At 36.7% G+C, this 20,150-nt stretch overlaps 1 protein-coding gene across 5 annotated transcripts in view; it reads right to left on the bottom strand.

Moving 5' to 3' along the window:
- ANAPC10 (anaphase promoting complex subunit 10) overlaps positions 1 to 20,150 on the bottom strand; it is a 176,571-nt gene that overhangs the window by 133,860 nt on the left and 22,561 nt on the right. Inside the window, exons 5-6 of one of the 5 annotated variants that reach the window (XR_004750318.1) lie at positions 4,581 to 4,687; positions 3,194 to 3,329 (exon numbers count right to left, since the gene is read on the bottom strand). The exons of 1 other annotated variant lie outside the window; for it this stretch is intronic. Coding sequence is in view for 1 of the 4 variants with exons in the window: in XM_035324540.1 (XP_035180431.1) it covers positions 3,099 to 3,329 (231 nt within the window). In the remaining 3 variants the exon portion in view is untranslated. Of the gene's footprint in view, positions 1 to 3,057; positions 3,330 to 4,580; positions 4,688 to 14,547; positions 14,680 to 20,150 lie in introns of those variants that run through there. 3 more of the 5 variants (XR_004750316.1, XR_004750317.1, XM_035324540.1) reach the window with 3 other exon arrangements.

Below are 20,150 nucleotides of genomic sequence, written 5' to 3'. Positions count from 1 at the left end.
TTTGCTCATTAGAAAAATGTATTAAAGCATATTAAAGCTAGCAACAAGTAGCCAGAGTTTTGCATCCCTTAAAGTAACATTTGTTCAACCACCTTCTTGGGCAAATAGGTCATTTATTGACTTCATGCCTTTTAGAGATACAGCTCAGTATTCATTTCCACAGAGAAGTTGACAACTTGAATATACAGAAGACTATGGATTCCCAGCACTTGTCTCTTTCCAAACAGCAACTAAAGTATGCACGCGGGCAAAAATAAAGTAAAACTGCAGTAAAAAGTAGTTATGAATGCAAGATATTGTTAAAGGATGCCAAGGAAATTTCTTTTTGAGACTGTGCAGGAAGTCAATATGAGAGACAAGTATATTCAACTAAAATGTTATTCCCGTTTTCACTAAAAAGACACACATTCATGAGAAATCAAAGTCAAAATGGTTATAGTATTCTACCAGTACTATTTATACATGAGCCTAAGAATGTTTATTTTTTGCAAGTTTTCACTACAAAGATAACACATTTAGGCTTTTCTATGGGTTTGCAATTTTGGATCTATAGCACACATTAACAGTTAACTAATTTACAGCACTTGATGACACCTTCCAATGAAGCTCTTGGCTAGGTAATATACAAGCTTCAACTAAATTAACATTACAAGAACTTTCTGTTCTCAAAGTCAGTCCTTGGAAAAATTGGTATTCCCAACAACTGTAGTTTAGTTACGTAAAATTGCTCAGTTAAGTGATAAGATCCCAAAGAATTATGTCTAAAAAAAGAAATCAAGCAAAAAAAAAAAAAGTAGCAGCTATGCACAATATATGTAATAACTTCCTGAAGTTTTGGCAGACCACTTTGTTTATCCTATTCAAATTCAAAGCAGTACCTTATTTCAAACACAATCCTCTAGGATCTCATCACTTAAATCAGCAGCCTCATGTGACTAAGCACCAAAAATGTTAGAAGAGTACTTGAACAGATGTTAAATACCAATGCAGGCTACAGTTGTTACAAAAAAACATAGAAAAGATTTCAGATGGATTTAGCATGGCCACTGTACTTGTTTCCAGTAATACTGAATATCAAAGAAGATTACATGAACTGTCGTAACGAGTTTGTATTTTTACACTGCCTTTCAGGCATGGTCATATATTATTTTTCTGTCAGCAGTGGTTGAAGAGGTTACCAGTTGTACTCTCCCTTTTAATCTTCTCCCACCCTCATCATGACTCACTGTTCTCTCCCACAGTCTTACCACAGACCACTTTGTTTCTACCCAATACTAAAGATATATTTTGAAGAGCCAAGGATCTAATAATTTCACAGATACAGTTTAGAGAGCAGCCAGAGAAGCATCTGAAAAGGCACAACTATGGGAATGATAACTTCTGGCAATAAAGCAGAAGCAAAATACTGGAACATGCAAGCTCAAACCGAACCTGCTGTTGACAGAAGAATCAGGTGCAACTACAGCCTTAACTTTAAAAAAGCTTTGTGCACCTTAAAGTCTACTAAAAGATCCCATAAGCTTTAAATAAAATTTAATTTGTAAGTACAGTTCCCCTCCCCTACAGCAACATTTAACAGCATCCAGTTTAACGTAAGCGTCACCTTTTTTTTTTTTTTTTTTTTTTTTACAGCTAATTAAACAGCCTCTATGATTTCAGAGTCACACAGTAAGTAGTCAAGCTAGGTTTGAGTTTATTCAATTTGACTGTCAGAAGTGACAACTTCTGTGTTTGAGACAAATATTTGGCACCTCTTCTGCATGGATATAGCAGCCCTGAAAAGCAGCAAGACCAGGAATAGCTCTGTAAAGGTTCATTCCTACTGAGGCAGGGCAGAAATAAGCAGAACATGACTGGGCTGACAGTACTGTTCCTAGTCTACTTGCTTATGTTCTTCATAGTGTACTATGAGGAACTTGACCTAGACTTCATCAGCCTAAAGATAATAGGTGTAGCTTTAAAATACATACCCTTAACTTGGACACACTTGATTGGTTATGCAATCCTCACTTGAACTCCAACCTCACCTATTCATAGGGATGGCTCATGCAGAATGTATTCACATTCATTTCAACGATTGTTCTCTTGTGAACAGATAAGAAAATAAATGACTATATTATTGAGGTACACAGTATGTACAATACACATATGGAAAGAGAAGAGGATGCTTCAGAGAGTTTCTTTAAATCAAAGTATTTCAGGTCTTCCTGGACAGGGTTATCCTGTGATAGAAACATGAAGTAGGGAACATTGATGTGACAACACAAAACTAGCAAAGGTAACTGCAACCTTACCTTCTCAAAGGAGGGAAAAAAGAAAAACCAGAAAACTGCATACCTAACAACCTTCTTTCTTCTCAATAATTTATCAACAAAGTAACTGGATACATCCAAGGGGGGGGGGGGGGGGGGTTGTAATTTGGTTTGGGGTTTTTGTTTGTTTGCAAGCCTAGATTAAAATAAGAAGTGCTACATCAAAAGTATAATCTCTGCTTCAAAGAAGTAATAAAGAATGTACAATTTCTTAAGAGTACATAATAAAATCCACCGAACTGCCTGAGACTTGATGAAAGGCACTAGTCTAGCTTCTGCTAAACAGGAATTCTGCTGTTGATCCGTTCTTTACATGGAAAGGTAAAATATGAGTAAGATACTCTTTATAAGACTGAAAATACATTTAACAGAAAACTCCTGATAAAAACAGTAAAAACAGCAAACTCCTGTAAAAACAGTAGCGCTGTAAAACAAACTACTTCCATGCAGGATCATCAGAAAAGAAATCATCTGAGGAAAAAAAAAAGACTACTAAATCAATTAATTACTGACTACAAGTCACAAACACACTTTTTAACGTGCCCAGTTTCCCCTCCCCATCCCAAGTGGTTCAAAAGAACCCAGAGGCTCAGAGAAAAAGCAATGAAAAGTTACACGCTACAAAATACTATAACACAAGATTTTATTTCAGGACTGTACAAAGTATAAATGTAAAAATATAATACACCAAAGTAAACCTTTAAAAAAAAAAGGTATTTGAGTATTTAAACAACACTGCAATACAGCCATCAAAAAAATGCCTTTATTATTTCCCATTAGGAAATTTTACCTTATGGAGCGATACATCATGAAATCAATTGTTGTACATCTAGGGAATTTACCAATAGAGCTCTCTTCCACTGGGGTATACACTTTGATTTGTCTCATGTGAGTGTCTCTTCCATTTTGGTGATTAGCTAGAACAGCAATCTGAATCATAAATGTGCGAATAGGCTTCTTATGGGTATCTGTTAAAGGAACATGAATCCAGCCGCTTGGTTCCACTAATTCAAGTTGCTGTCAAAAATAAGACAAAGAAGTATTATAAAAAGTATTCAGGAACAGTTAATATACTTAATGTAAATGATCACATGATATTTAATGATATTAAACCTAATACAGAAGAGTCTTGCAGGTCAGATTTTAGTTACTTTTTAAAATCAATTTGAAGTAATCGAGTTGATAACTCACAGCTAATTTACTGCTGGTGTAATTGAATACAAATGCATTTGACTACAGTTGTGTCTGCTTTTATCTCTCATAATCTGCCCTTCATTCTGCACCTTAGGCTTAAAATAAAAAATGAACATATTCAAGTCTATTTTTTATAAAGTCAAGTCAAAACAGTACTATTTCTATCTTGTTAATAAAGGACACTACTCAAAAATGACAGAAAATGTGCATCTAAATTGTTTGAACCCTTATCTACGCACCCTGAACTAAAGTATGCTAGAATGACTTAGGTAAGAAATTAAATCCACATGAGCAGGTTTTCAGAATTCCTTCAGTTATTAGAGGGATTGAAAAGGAGTAAGGGGAAGGTAACAGAGGAAAAAATACAGGATAACTCATGGACTTCATATCACCATGTATTTATGTGTGTCAAGACAAATGCCTAACCAATTAATAACTGCTGCATGGCCATTTAATCACATTTTGAGGCCCATTTTGAATTGGCTTTCACACAACAAGCCAAGTGTATATGAATATATATATTTTTAATACTTCTGATCCTACATAAACCAATGTCAAAGCAAAGAAATGCATTTTGTTAACTCTAAACCACATTACTGACACATCAGCATACTGAAACCAACTAGATGTTATGCAGAAGTGTGGTGACAGCTTTTGTTTAAAGCTAATTGCCCAACTTCAAAGCACAGCTCAAAACACATATAGAAGAGCATACAAGTCAGAAGCAGTCTTTGGGAGGGGGTGTGGGTGGGGAAATCAGTTCTCCATAAGCAAGTGAATTTCACAAAGCTAAGCAGATAGACTGCTCTTCTTAGCAGATGAGTTCCTCTGCAGAGGAGGTATGCTTTGAGCAGCTCAATATTCCCATTTTTCTCCTGAACACGCTGCAAGACAAACATCCCAAATGCTTAAAAAGCCTTGATGAAGATTTTAAAAAGACCCACATGAGATCTGCCGATCCAGAGGCATTACCAAGTACTCTAAGGGAATGACCCAAGAAATATGGGAAGTCAAAAGTACACTTGATGACTGCTTTAAGGTTAAGGTTAAGCTTAAAGAAAACAACTCACACACCTCTACCTTAAGAAAAGATTCCACTGCTGCAGGCACTCCAACAAATCATTTTCAAATTATCAGATATATATTTATTTTTTGCATAGGAAGCTTCAGGTAGTAGTTAGCTTTAAAAGGAATAAAAATGATCTACTGTTGAAGCAGCTTTATATAGGGGAAAACTCATCATTGTGAGATAGTAGTGAACTGTTTAGCACAAGCATGCTGTGGATGAGGATGAGGATCCCAGTAATATGTTATTCAGCTAACGCTAAGGTAAAGTGCCTCTGATTTAGAATAGAATTAAGAGATTATAGCTAACTGAATTTGCATTTTAATATTTTCAAAGTTTACAAATTTTGACTGATGATTCTAAATGAAAATTTAAATTCCAGAGCTTAAAAAAAAATGAGTTTTTATGCTTGGATCAGTTTGAAATGGATTAGTTAATGCACTTTCTTTAGGTTGACACTATTGGTTTCAGGCAGATCTAAAACACTCCAGGTTTGTTTATTTTATTGGCAAGGAAATTGCAAAGAGTGAAATGACTCCAGCTCCAGAATCAAAAGAGGTACCAAGGGATTGGCAAAATTGGACTACTTTTTCAAAAGGAAGTTAGATGCTTATGACTTTCACGCACAAAATCACAACCTAAGAAAACTACTAACGTCATGAAGATGAGCACTTCAATGTTGAGAGCTGCAAATGCAACTCTGCTCAGTTTCCCCATGTCATAGGACAGCATTTTAAATTAAATATTTATCAATACTTTGTTTCATCCTTTATCAATGGAAGCTAGTCATATGCTTTAATCTGTAGCATGTTATTTTTCAACCCTGCTACATATGCAATGAATTTCTTCCCTAGCCTTTCTAGGGTGGTGGGACTAGTAGCCTCTACATCTGTAAAGCAGTCAACTCATGGTTATTTGAGTGTACCGTGTAAAAGAGACCATGACTAAGCACAGATTGCACACAACTTTTTGAACAGTACTCAGAAGTCTTTGTGGCTGAGGATTATTTTATTCCTCAACTCTCCTTTACTTCACTTACTCCACATGTTCCATCTTGTGCAACTGTTGAATACACAAGCCTTTATTGCAGAAATCCTGGACTCATCCTCAAAATGGACCCCACTCTAATCCAATAATTGTCTCTTGGAAGAGATATGCATAAGAAACAGCGTGGCCAGCAGGTCCAGGGAAGTGATTGTTCCCCTGTACTCGGCTCTGGTGAGGCCGCACCTCGAGTACTGTGTTCAGTTTTGGGCCCCTCGCTACAAGAAGGACATGGAGGTGCTCGAGCGAGTCCAGAGAAGGGCTACGAAGCTGGTGAAGGGTCTGGAGAACAAGTCTTACGAGGAGCGGCTGAGGGAGCTGGGACTGTTCAGCCTGGAGAAGAGGAGGCTCAGGGGTGACCTTATTGCACTCTACAGGTACCTCAAGGGAGGCTGTAGCGAGGTGGGGGTTGGTCTATTCTCCCACGTGCCTGGTGACAGGACGAGGGGGAATGGGCTAAAGTTGCGCCAGGGGAGGTTTAGGTTGGATATTAGGAAGAACTTCTTTACTGAACGGGTTGTTAGACACTGGAACGGGCTGCCCAGGGAAGTGGTTGAGTCACCATCCCTGGAGGTCTTCAAAAGACATTTAGATATAGAGCTTAGGGATATGGTTTAGTGGAAGATATGTTAGCGTTAGGTCAGAGGTTGGACTCGGTGATCTTGGAGGTCTCTTCCAACCTAGACTATTCTGTGATTCTGTGATATATATGACTCTTGAATGAGATTGTAGGGCACCTTACAATAGAGCAAGAAGTCTGGAGTTAGATGTAGACATTTGAAAAAAGTGAGCTCTTGATTTTGTAATCTAACATTCCTGTACTATAACTTTTTTGTTGTTGTTTCTCATTTACTTGTTTTTAATTGATGCCTCCATAGCTCAGCAAGTAGTACTCATAGTTCATTCAACTACTCAAGTTTAACTACAATAACTATTATCTGAACATCCACCTGAAAAATGAAGTAATATTTTTCAAGTGATGCACACATTTTGTGTAACCAGAAGAATGCTACAAACGAGACAGGCAAGCACTCCTAAACTCTACTCTCTTCCATAACTGTCATACTCTTTCAGACAAGTGAGATGATTTCTTTTTTTTCAGAGGGCCCAGGTCCATTGTTTTAAAGAAGGAATAGGACATGGCAATAGGCAGTAGTAGTACAAGACAAAATGCTGCCCACTCTTAGTTCAATGTCAGCACCCAGATCCAGCCACTACAATTTGTAGCAGAAATGGGATGAAATATGCAGCTCAGTTCTGCCTGGAGCATTCCCAGTGTGAACACAATCTAAAGGAAACTTACTGTGAAGTTTTACGAAATTCCTATTAAGCCCATGCAAATGGCAATCTTTCAAAGCCTTGTAAACTGGTCTGGAAATTTGGGTGGATTTTTACAGGGAGGCAAAAGGCACATCCTCCACACAAAGGCTGAACTCTTGCCAAATTTCAAATCCTTGCTTTAGAGCTTGGGGGCACTGGAGCATCAAAGAAGGACACCAGAATATTCTCACACAAGCAAAATAACATACTTTTCACTAGCCTTATTCTTGGAACAGAACTCCTTTGGCTATAACTTTCAAAAAAATTCAACCCAAAGCAGACATCTGGCATGGAAAAATCACAGTCTGAACTGAACTTTGGCAAAAGTTTTGAAGTAACTAAGAGTTAAGTCTTAAAATAGAAAGGGTCACGCAACCTTAAGTACAGGTCATCATTAGCAATTCCACCTACAGTAAATACTATACTTTAAAGCCATTTCAGCTGACTTTGCTGCAAACCCTATTCTTTAAAAGCACTAAACACAGTGAATAGATGTTCCATGCTAACTCTAAAGAAAATGTGAATTTCCTCAAAATGGATTTAAGTTTTGTTTTTCCTGTATTTTTTCCTCCTATGTAGGTCATTTATTAAGAATAAGTCACCATTAACTGGTCCTCCAGGGAAGTTTTAAATATCAGCTACATTACTAATTACCTAAGCGAAATTAAAAACTGGAAGTTTCTTTCTTGGTTTTATCAGAAAAGATCAAATAATTAAAGAATCAATGAGAGTTAAATATTAGTACCTCTGGACAGTTTCTGCAGCTCTAAGCTAATCCTATATATGATGTGCTAAAAGTTTGCTGTTTTAAATTTATTTCTAATATGATAAATTTTGTGACCACTGGTAAACAAGCAGAGTGTGAAAGTCAAAATAAAGGAATAAACAAAGGGATAAAAATTGAAATGGAAAATCACTCACCTGTCCTTTGCTGCTGTTATATACTCTTATCTATCTCTTCTCCTGCTTTTTCTCCATTCCTTTCTTACTTTCTCTCCATTCCTTTCTTATTTTCCTGTCCTTTGTGTGCTATGGCTTTACGTATGGATTACTCGAGTAGGAGTATATATATGTTATTTTGAAAGCCAAAGTAGAAATAATGTTGTCAATGGAAATCCCCACCACCAAATTAATAGCCCTGTTTCTTCGCTTTCTTGTATAGTCCAGAGGTTCTAGAAAACTCCATGCACATTTGGCAAAGATACTACTGCCACTAATGGATGCTCTACCATAGAAGATGCAAACTCCATACACACAAAACATCAAGGCCAAAGCAAATTGAGACTAAACTTTAGAGCGATGATAAAATACAAGACCAAAACTTTAATAAGTAACTTGTTCTACGCTGTTTTTTTCAGGCCTTATAGGATAGGAAGTCAAAATCTTTCAACTACTACACTTCTTCCTTCAAAATTAATAAGGAAGTTACAAGACCTTTCCAGTAGCACAGCATTAAAACTATTTACATTAACCACTTCAAAGAGAGAGAAGTCACAGTCAAGAACAGTGTTAGTAGGCTAAGGGTGGCAGATAGAAAGAAATCATCCTGAATCAACCAAGACAAAGCAACACAGGTGGAGAGGAAAAGGTCTTACCAAAAAAAATAAAAAATAAATAAAAGACAGCAATCCTACACCCCCTCCCCTCCCCCAACACCTCTCCCAAGAAATCTCCACCAGAATTAGTGAAACATGGTTTTCTGCACATTTGTCTCAGTCATCTACTCTGGACCTATTCTTTGGGTAGGAGGGCAAACAAGGCCAGCTATGGTTGGTTGACAACTCTGCATGCTGACTGCCAGCAACATGCTGCCTGGTCTACTACCACTGCTGAGGATGGTTGTGAAGCTAAGGAACATTCTCCTCAGCAGTTGAACTCATCTAGCCAATTGTAATCTCACAAAAACAAGCTGAATTCATTGCTGAATCCCACAATTCAGTTGTTAATTTCAACTGCAGTTGGCCAATAACAGCACAATAGCAGGGACGGATACAATGACCATAGACTACATTTTCCTTATCTGTCCACAAAGAACAGTTCAAGTTGGACAACTCAACTAGACCAGGAAACTTACAGTTTTTGAGATTAGAGAAATTTGCTTGACAGCAAGTAAATCATGAGCAAGTCGTGCTATTTCCAAACATCAGAAAAACGACTAGCATAGAACACCTAAAGATAACCAATACACAATGCAACATAATCTTGGCAGCTACTATTGACTAAAGAATTACATCATCATGCTACAACCTTCACCTCACACAGCATATTTCAAAACACAAACAGTTTTACTGTTTCTTGAGACAATTATTTCAGACTAGTAAGAATTGGTTAGTCTTTCCTGATACACAAAGCCACTAATTTCATGTGGTCATTAAATTGGGACAAGGCCTGGATAAACTTGCCTTCTTAGACAGGGATGTTTTGAGTACAGTAACTCCTTTATGACCACTCTGCAGCTACCTGCCTAAAAGAGTATATACAAATAAAAGGTGGTTAAGACCTTCTTACATCATTCCCCAAACTGTAGGTTTTTTGAGATCGGTCTGGTGTCATATTCAAATTCATTCATCTCCTACAGGGTACGCACTTTAGAGGGCTAGAGCCCCAGAATGTACATAAATACTCTGCAAGAAGTCTGCCCGTGAATTATTTACACACCTGAGCACCATACTGTTGTTTCTTAGAAAGTGATTTATCCAAACAAATTTTTCTATTGTACTTAATCCTTCTTAAATTGAATGTTGACCTGTTTTCTATATTTAGTGATGTTCTGTTTAAATCCTGTGGTCTCTTGAAAGTGGTGTGTAACTCAAACTGCTACTTCTACTAAGCTTATAATACCCAAGTTGTTTGTTATATTTACAGTAGCTAACACCCATTCAAACAATGCAGGATTTTTGCTGCCTTACAAAGATATAGAAAGGATAAAACCATTATAAGTAGTTTCATATTCAGGGTCATTACAAACATAGCCCAGAGCATATGCTAGACATGGCTCCCAGATTTCAAAAAGATGACTTCCTCGGTGTACATACAGGAAGAAGCAGTTTCCGTTTTCTACCACCACTGGAAAAATTATTCTTTCCTGACAAAGCAGAGAATTACTACTGCCATCACAGCTTTAGCAAGGTATAGTGTAATTCTCAAGATGTTCATACTTGATCACATTTCCACTTGATCATCTGTACTACTACATACAAATGGCAACACGTATTTCCTGTGACTGCCTATAAAACAGGCTGTGAAAACAAGCAGCACTTGATTTTGGTCTTTCTACTTTTCTTGTAAGACTGTCAATTCCCCCCCTTTTTTTTGAGTGACTTGCCACCTTTGAAATTAAAAGAAATGGATAAACTCTTCATAAATCTAAGATTGCCTTTCTACATGCTTAATTAGTTCTTACCATGGTTATATTTAAAAAAAGACCTTTTCAAAGCAGGTGTTCTCAATAAAGAATTCTTCCAAGCAGAGGAAGATTTCAATAAAATAAATGCTGTTTTCATAAATGAAGCATTTATCAATACAAAGACTTTCTCCAAGTTGTGTAATAAAATGTGAAAGCTTTTTCCCTACTTAGCTTACTTATTTTCCTCCCAGCTATTCGAGTATGTTTCTACAACAACTAGCAAGAAGGAAGGCTAGTCCAGTTTACAAAAAATTTATTTCCATAACTGCAATGCCCTACCACACAGCTATCAGAATTACAATCAGTAGACCTATGCATAATTCCAGTATTCAAACTGTCAACACTGGAAGTAGCAGAGCTTGGGCTTCAGCCATAACTTCACTTAGGAAGGAAGAGAACCAGTTAACAGCAGTGATGCACCAGTTCCAACAGAAAAATGAAGCAGATCCAAAAGAAACTTCACAAGTTCCAAGTGAGTCAAAGGAGGGACACCACATTAGCAGCTTAACAAGAATCACAGAAACATGCTCAAAGAACCCACTGTGAAAAGCACACTCCTTTGCTCTAACGAAGCAACGACCACCTAAGGAGGTGGCTCTGTGGTCTTAATCAGTCACCTCCTTAAACGGTCAAGAAATCTAACTTCAGTTCATTAGGTAGGAGAAGTTTTCCATTCTTCCCAACAGTAGTTCCTGAAGAATCTAGAGGAGCACACCCCATCCCTCAAGAAGATTCAACTGTAATTTCTGCAGACAGGAGACTAGCTGTAGAATAAGCCATATTAGGCAGTGCAACATGCAAATATTTAAGACATATCATATATTTTTGTTCAAACAAGCTGAAGAAAACTTTTAGGAAGACTGGGGAGGCTGAAAAACAAAGGTCAAAGATCCTTGCAAAAAGAACCTCTTTATTTAGACTATTCTACTCCAGATTAAAACACACAAAGTTAACCAATGCCCAGGTAGTAAAGAATTGTACCTAATTGAAATAGAGATAGCAATAAAACAATAAACGTCACAAAATATGTGCCTAAGCCTAGTAGTACTACAGAAGTCCACTAGACCAGAGACCCTGAGTGTCCTTCTAGTAAATTTTTCAATCAGCTCAATAACAGTAACAGAAAAACACTATGGAAAATGCCAAAATATGAGGCCACATTTTCAAAAGTACATTAAATTTGATGCCATTTTATACAGATCAGTTTTCAACACATCTTGTTGAGTTTCTCTCAAAATCATTTGTACCTGTATAAATGATGAAATGCATCAAGTGTTCCAATTCAGTTTATGCAGTTAAACAGCTTGTGACAGTACATAAATGTCCAGTCACTCTTCCGTTCAATCATTTCTAAACTGTTGAATGAAGTGGTAAGAAGTCTTGTGAAAGTTAAATATTCTTTAGAAAACACTGTTAAATTTCACTTCTGCTTTAATGAGTCAAGCAAAAGCAGCTCACCACCTTCTTGAGGATCTTTTACAGTGATCTAGTAAAAGAGACAAACACCTATACAACTTGTAAAAGAGCAATAGACAGGTACAAAAGGATTCAAGCCCTATACAGCTGTTTTTATTTTTTTAAACAATATTTAGTAAATGGGATGAAAACATTAAGGTTCATCTAGTGTGATGTCTGGAACTAAAAAAGTAACACACAGGTATCACTGAAAAGTTTAAGTAGTTTTTACACATGAGAAATACAACTAGATGGATGGATAATCTGCAGAGATCAGTTTTTTTGTTGTTGTTGTTTGTTTGCATTTTACCAGGAACGACAAACATGTTTGAAACTTGACCCCAAATTTATTGAAAGCATGCCTCCCACTCCAATACCCCATTGCCATTACTACTAACCTGAGCATCAGTACATGTCTGCCATGGCTATCCAACAGGAAACTGTGATATGGAATTGCCTATGGGTATTCCCTATTTGCATTATCTCAAGGACACAAAAATATATTTGAAGAAATAGATATCATCAAAACCAGTATATTGTCAGCATCATGTACAAGTCCTATACTGCCATCCCTACAAAAAAAAAATAATCTTGGTCCATTCTCATTTCCTTATAGTTTAACACCTAAATTCCTAGCATTTCCAAGAACGATGGGGTGTTAGTCATAGTAGCCCAACTACAACACCTCTAAGAATCACAGTTACTGTAAGAAAATATGCACTCTACAAAAACACATCAATAGGTTCCCAACATGGGTAACCAGCATGCCATAGCCATCTACGTGGTGGGCAAGAATTTGCAGCTATGATGCTCAGAGATTCCTATACTGCCTCTCTGGATAGCATATTCAGATTAGAGAAGCACAACACATGCTGGACAGTGTCGGTGAGTTATATCACATTGCCCCCTTGTAGATCACAAACTGGAACGTTTTTGAGTTAAGCAGGTAACGCGAACTGAGTTATAATGCAATCTAAATTTTCATTTAGCAGAAGTGATTCACTAGCCAACCTGTGAAACTGTTTCACTGACAAGCACATTTTGATATTCTTCACAACGGAGTGCCCTGATGTTTTGAATTTCCCCATGTAGGATGAGTGGGTTTAGGGAACAGTTCAAATAATTTGATTCTACCTATAAAATAATGCAATCTCTTTCCAGATGTACTTCATTGATTCAGAGAATTTCAATACTACAACATGAAGAATAGCATGTTGAGAACCTTAGTACATGAAACGTTAAAGATGAAAAAGTTAGGTTTTTATGGTCATTGTCTTCGCAGTTTCCATCTTTGAAGTCTTCTGGCACTAGATGAGGAGCATGTAAGACATGCTCCAGGACATACTCACCAGACAGTCCAGTAAGACAGTCCATGTAAGACATGCTCCTGGACTGCCTGGTATGTCCGTAAGTCTACTGTCAAATGGGAGAAATTGCATGTGCTCTGGGATCTCCAACACTTATGACATGGAATCACAATAAAAACAGCTGTTTTATAAGTATCAAGTGACAATCATAAGTGCTGATGTCTGCAAGACTTGAGACCATGCTGAACTGCCCACATGAAAAACTCCTGACAGATGGAGCCACGTCAGGGCAGTCCCACAGGCAACCCTGGACTGTGCTGACAGCCATTTGGAGGAGCCCCTGTCCGTGGTATTTTGCTAGTCCCTGCCCCAGCCCTTGGAGTCAGTACCTGCTTACAGCACTTGCCAGCAAGAATGGCACATTCAAGGTGCATGCATCCTGAGAAATGAATAGTTTGCCAAATGCATAGATACAATGGATCTGTAAGCCCAGACTATCTTACTCAATTGTCATTTCAGAAATGATTTTCTGCCTAACTCCAGGTGGCAGAAAAAGAGCAAGCAAAAGGAAACAAAAAGCAAACAAAAACAGGCAGTCTCTGAATGCTTCATGCTCTATAATTTATCTGAAAACAATTCTTGACTCTAGAAAATATGTCTGCAGTGACCACTAGGAATCTGTCATTTCTTTCTATGAAAGTCTCTCCGGAAAGAAAGGAACACTCTTCAAATTTGTTGTGCCATATACACAAGTTTTTAGTTTTATTTTTTATGATCTATGAGGGATGATGGTTAGGCAGCTCCCAATTCATTAGAAAAGAGATGGGACGTGTCTCAAGATTTATACACAGTTTCAAAGAAGAGCAAAAATGTTGAATAGGTTTGGACAGTTTGCTCTCACGTTCAGCATCTTCAAATTCCTATTTTTCATTGACCAAGGTTATTTGAACTTTTCCATCATAGAGCTTATATGTGATACATCCATAAATTAGTTTTCATTAGAGAAAAACTCATTTTCACATGTTTTATGTGGTAATCATCCTGTCCATTGGAACCTAAGAAAATATTAAAGCCTTCTCCATGTCCCTTTGGAAAGCAAAGCAATCAAATCAGGAAAAACAGTGACAACACAGCCTAGCATAGAGATTTTTATGTAAAGCTTAAAACTCCAGAGCAAGCCATCTAAGCATAGCATGGTTTCAGCTCAAACAGATTTCCCTCTTTTACCTTTTGCTCTAGCCAGAACCCTGTCTCTAACTGAAATCAGTCACAAGAACCCCTTTCAGGTCTCTTGTTTAACAAAAATATTCTTCAAAATTCATTTATGGATCAATCAAGAGTGTAGAAAGGAGAGAACAAGCATATCCTGAGCTCATTAGCGTTCTCCTGCTGGGACCTACTTCTCATTTACCAGCTGTGTCACAGTAGACAGAAATGCCATACCTTTAAAGGTGTACTGCTATTAAGCTTTAACAAGACTCTTGGTACCAGAGGAGATCCTTCAGACCTACAGTGACTTGGCTCCAATGGGAATCTCAGTTACTTCCCTTGAGCTTGGCAGATAATATGCTGAAGCTAAAAAAAAAATAAAAAAAAAAAATCTTGAGCTTGTGCTCTAGAGTGCTAGGCTGGCAGTGTAAAAAATAGGTAATGCAGCCCAAAACAAACTTTCTGCTTCAGTTTGCCTACTTCTGGTACCTAAGCTGTTTAAAGTGTAAGCTGCAGACATACTGGAACAGACTGCATCTGAACAGTCTGGTTGTAAAAATGAATGATTGGAAAAGCTATGGTTGCTGCAAGTCTTTAAACTTTCCAGAATTCCAGCATTCTGAGAGAGAGAACAGGGAAAATTTTTAAACAGGGTACTATTCAACTAAAATTATCAATAGCTCAGAGTATGAAAGATGCAGATGGGAGGTAGGAAACCATACACATAAAAAATGCAAAAAATAATAGAAAATATACAGCCTGCTCAGCACTTCTAGAAAGAGGTGCAAATCAAACATTTAGTAAAATAAAACATTTTGTACCTTTTAGGAAGCACTTCAGTCTAAAAGATTATTTCACTGCAACATTTTTTCATTTTACAGACAAGTAACTAAAGAGGAGCTGAAACTAACAAGGTAACAGGTAAGTATCCTAGTAAGCAGGTGCCCAGCACACTAGGACCTGATGATATGGCAATCATATTTTTGGCATGCTGTGTGATGATGAAGAACTCAGAGATTCTCTGACAGTTGTTTAAAGGATCAATCACTGCAAAAACTGAGAAAACTATTGCATAAACATGGCAAATGTGATTCCTAGAGTTTTATTTTAAAACGCTTCTAGTTTGCTTTGAAAACTTTTACCCAATCAGAATACAGAAAGAAAAAAGAGACCATTTTCCACATGCAACTCTCCCTTCCAGTCCCCCCAAAAAAACAAGAACAAAAAACCCTATACATTTTCTCACATTCATTCTGATAAACTACACTTTCTGCATTCAAACTTTGAAGTCATAGCCCCATTTGTGAAAAAACTACCAAAAACATCTTGTTAAGTATGGGGCTAAGGTTTCCAGAACAGAGAAAATAGACAAAGTTATCAATTAGCTAAGAGGATACATCGCTACTCCTTTAAATAAAATTCTTATCTTTGTCATGAATTTGAGGTGCCCCCTCAAAAAAAAAAAAAAAAAAAAAAAACACATACACATTATGACTTCTCCAATTACTGTACTATGATCACTCTGCAATGTAGCAACCATCCAAAATAGGGACATCTTCTCCTACTATTTCAGGACGATAGGCTGCTCTCAGGTAAGATAGTAGAACTTCAACCACCTTCTGAAAGGAGGTAGGGGAAACCAGGAAATAGCATAGCAGAAAATGAAAGAGCAGACAAATATATAAAGAGGACAGAAAACATTGAACCATAAGAATGGAATATATTACAAAGGACTAGACAGCAAATACACTAAAAAAAAACCGCTGAATTTCAGGTGAATTTACAGTACAAATGAGACTGCTGACTGGTGAATAGAACAAAGTGATTAATATCAGCAGCTGCCTTCCATGAGGGGTAACAGAACAGCACAGAACCCTCTAAGAAAGAGTAAAATATGCGGAGTTTTCTGTAAGCATCAAACAAAAACAAGCATTTTAAAAGAAATTTCTACAATAGTTACACATTAAGAGATAGCCATATACAAGATTACCTTAAAAGACAGACAAAATTAAGGTTTTTATGAGAAACTGGGGGACAGAAGAGCATAAAGGAAGCGGTTCTATCAATTTTTCCAAACCAGAAATGCTGGGTAGTCTGAAACTTTAGTTCTACCAAATATAACACTAGGAGAAAATATAAATAGACTGCAAGAATGCACTGCACAAATCTGTTACAAATGGAAGGTAAGATGACTGAAAATACTATTGGGAAATAACTATTCTTGCAAAGGTGCAGAGGTTTGAAAAGCTGTACATCCCATGTCTGCAGTTTCCATTTCCATATATAAAGGAATCATATTTTGTTTGTGTCAAAGTGAAAAAAAAAAAATCAGCTCATACTTTACCTTCAAAATTGTTTAGCCATACCCAGGAAATATGTCTAGACATAGTCACAGTTAAATTATACAAAAGAAAGTATTTGAAAAAAATCAAATTATGAAACGATAATAAAGCTCTAAGTGTCTGAAAACTAGTCACACTGAATTAATTCTATATCAAATCATTCTGAATAACTTAGAAGAGATATCCTACCGACTACACTTTAAGCCTTGCACTTTGCATCCCACAGAATGCTGAAGCACTTTTGAAAATGACTCTGGGGAAACAATATTTTTAAAGTCAGTGGTTGTAGCAGCAGACAGCTGCTAGCTCTCAAAAACCCTCTATAGGTACGGAAGAGAGAAGGTCCATCTAACACAAAAGAAAACCATTCCCCTCACTGTAAAGGGCTCTTTTTACACATTGAAGAGAATTATATTTCTAATGCAGTAAGTTATACCTGAGTGCTAGCAAATAAGAAAAAAATCTTACATAATGTCTCACTAGTAAAGAATATGCTGTTTTGGAAAAAAAAAAAAAAAAAAAAACACACACACAAGAAAAAATAAGGTTATACAAAAGCATTTCTCCTGGGAATTTTTTTTTCCTGAGCAGTATTTGTTTCCAAGGAAGTAAAAATGAAAAAAAGGGTTGCCTCTCCTAAAAGAGAGGATTTAAAGACCCTAAACCTATGCAGGTAATTTCCAAATACTGCACAAATACGGTATGCAAGCAAGTAAACCTTTCTTGTATCTGGATAAAGACTCTAGTACTGATAGACAGACACTCCATGATAATGAGTGGGGCAAAACCCAATAAATTGAAACATTACCCAAGTTTGTTATAGCATGCCAGATTTCAATAAGCAAATGCAGGGTAACATTGTACAGGATCCAGAGTAGATGTATCGTTAAACTCAAGGAATATTTGCTCATTGGAAACAAATGCAAGAGACTGTTGTGAAAACTATTTGTGTAAATTTAAAAAGGCAACACTGTGTCTCATCTGAGAAGGATCCCAAATTCATAAATACATCTAACTGGAGATATATTTTCATATGAATGAACTTTAAAAGGAGAAGAAATAGTGCATCTGTCACAGAAGTTCAGCTGGGTAGTTTTATATGAGCCAGAATACACTTCCATAAATTTGCAAAGTTGGAATCAGGACTGTTACCCAATGGAAGCATTTAATTTTAAGTCTACATAAAATTTCTTTTTCTTTAGTGTACCAGAACAAATACAGTAGAGTTTTTAAACCTTTTGCTTGGGCTTTCTTACAAATCCATATGAAAGGGTGTCCAGTAAAATGCAAGGCTGTGTTTCGTTGTTTAATGTGGAAGTCAAACTTCAGACTCTACTTCACTCAGTGTAGATTAACTCTATTTCTTGACTTCTTTCTAGAAGTTGAAGAGTCCTCAAGTAGCCATTTACTCTGAAAAGGCAGAGCTAAAAAAGATATTCAAATGGACATAATAGATTGGGTTAATGCTATCTGCAACAGCATGTCTACTAACAGGAGTCTTGCATAGACTTATATTCAGCAGATGTAAGAATGCAAGCTCTTTAAGATCAAATGTATGAGAATGGTAATAGAATTACATCATGTGTGCTCCTGAAGAACAAGGGGGCATATGGAAACAACAAAACCCAGAAGTGACATAATTGAAAACTTGCTTACCAATAGGTCTACTAAGTCCTAAAACTAGAGCTACTGTTGGACATCATCTTACTGCTTACAGATGTGAAGTCCGTAACAAGCTGATGGAATCGGATTGCAAGTTGTGTGTCTTACAGCATATCTTAAAGACCTATCCCTACATATGGTCCTCTGCTTAATTCTATGCAAGTAAAACTATCTCCTCATGACAGATAATATAAACAAGAAAAAAAAAATCTAAATTCCACAACAGAAGTTCTTAAACCAGCAGTGCTAGGTTTACCCAAAGCCTATTTATGAAAACCTCTCCATTAGACATGGTGGCTTTTACAACAAAGATGGAAGTCTACTTCAGCAGTTTTATTAAGTCATTACCCCAATAAGGAACTGCAACTGTTTTCCAAGCCAGACAAAAAAAACAAAACAAAACAAAAAAAAAACACCTTTGTTTTAACTTCACTAGTTAGCCTCAGTAATATCCGATAGGTTACTTCTTGCTAAGAAGTAAAAATAAAAAAAAAAAAAACAGCATAAGAGAAGAACAAGGATTTTCTGCATTTGCTAGTAAAAATGACCCAAAAAAATCCTTCGTACACACAGTTGAATTTAACCACAGACAGATAAAGTGGAAAAAATAAATTTAAAAAGTTAAAAGAATAAAAAGAATTAGGGGCTAAAATCTCATAGTTCACTCAAGACTGAGAACAGTGTTCATTAAGAGCCTCAATAAAAATTGTATTTGTTAACATTCCTTTAAGATGAGATAGAAAACATTCCAGAATTCATTCTGAAATAAAATAGGAGTATGAGATAAACCTAGTGTAGGAACTGGATTAAGAAGTCTAGAGAACGCAGGCCCTCAAGCCAGACATGCTCACATTATCACTCTCATACCACACTCTTCTGTGTGTTTCTACAGAAAACAGGAAAAATCCTGGGAAAGGTTTTTCTGATTCAAATGCTTGATCTGTTATCTTATGACTGAATAAGATGGAGAGCCCTCAGAAAAATCTGTAGAAACATTTCCATAGTATACTTGAGACAGAGAACGGGATAAAAACATATTTGCTGCTTCCCCTCTCCTTCCCCCCAAAGAACTTCAAATAATTCTATGTAGACACTATCTAGCATTATTTTCACCAAAGCTCCTTGCAGACACAGGTTTCCCAACAAAAATAACATTCAGGCAATCAAGGGAGAAAGACCTACCTCTGCAAAGGATTATCATGAAGATAGCTCTAGAGCAATTGAAGTCCTTGTTCAGGAACTTTGTATTTTGTCTGAATATTTATCATTTGCTAGGTATAGGTAGCATTTACTTCTGAACTTCAAGGATGACTTCGTCACATGAGCAACATTCCTTTGCATACATTTTTGCCTGAAGTCAGGTTATAAAACTACTTTTCTAATGATGCTGAGAATCTCAGCTTTCCATGTTTGCCATCAAAATATTAAGTTTCAGGAATAAAGATACAAATACAATTTTAATGATAAAAAAACTCCTCATATACCTGCATGGAATATATTTGTGGATCTAACTTCACTTTAAGAAAAAGTCTGTTTGCATGCTTATAAATACAGAATAATATATTCTTAGTATTGTTTACATATATTAACAGTACTTGTGAATTTATGGAAATGTTTGGTTATTTGTTTCGCTGGTGGCCTGACACAAAGCATGGCACATGCCACATGTTTTCTGTTGGCTTTTGCTCCTTTCTTTAAGTCTTATACTTCAATGTCTTTGCCACAAGGAAATACTACTACAAGTAGCAAAACCACAGTGAATTTGTACTGATACAAATAAAGATGCTTGTAACACAGAAGCCACACACAGGCTAGACAATAAGTGGTGGACAA

This window comes from Oxyura jamaicensis, chromosome 4 (assembly GCF_011077185.1).
Source record: "Oxyura jamaicensis isolate SHBP4307 breed ruddy duck chromosome 4, BPBGC_Ojam_1.0, whole genome shotgun sequence".
NCBI lineage: Eukaryota > Metazoa > Chordata > Aves > Anseriformes > Anatidae > Oxyura > Oxyura jamaicensis.
Note: the sequence above shows the minus strand (reverse complement) of the source record. Positions and strands in the feature narration are given on the sequence as shown.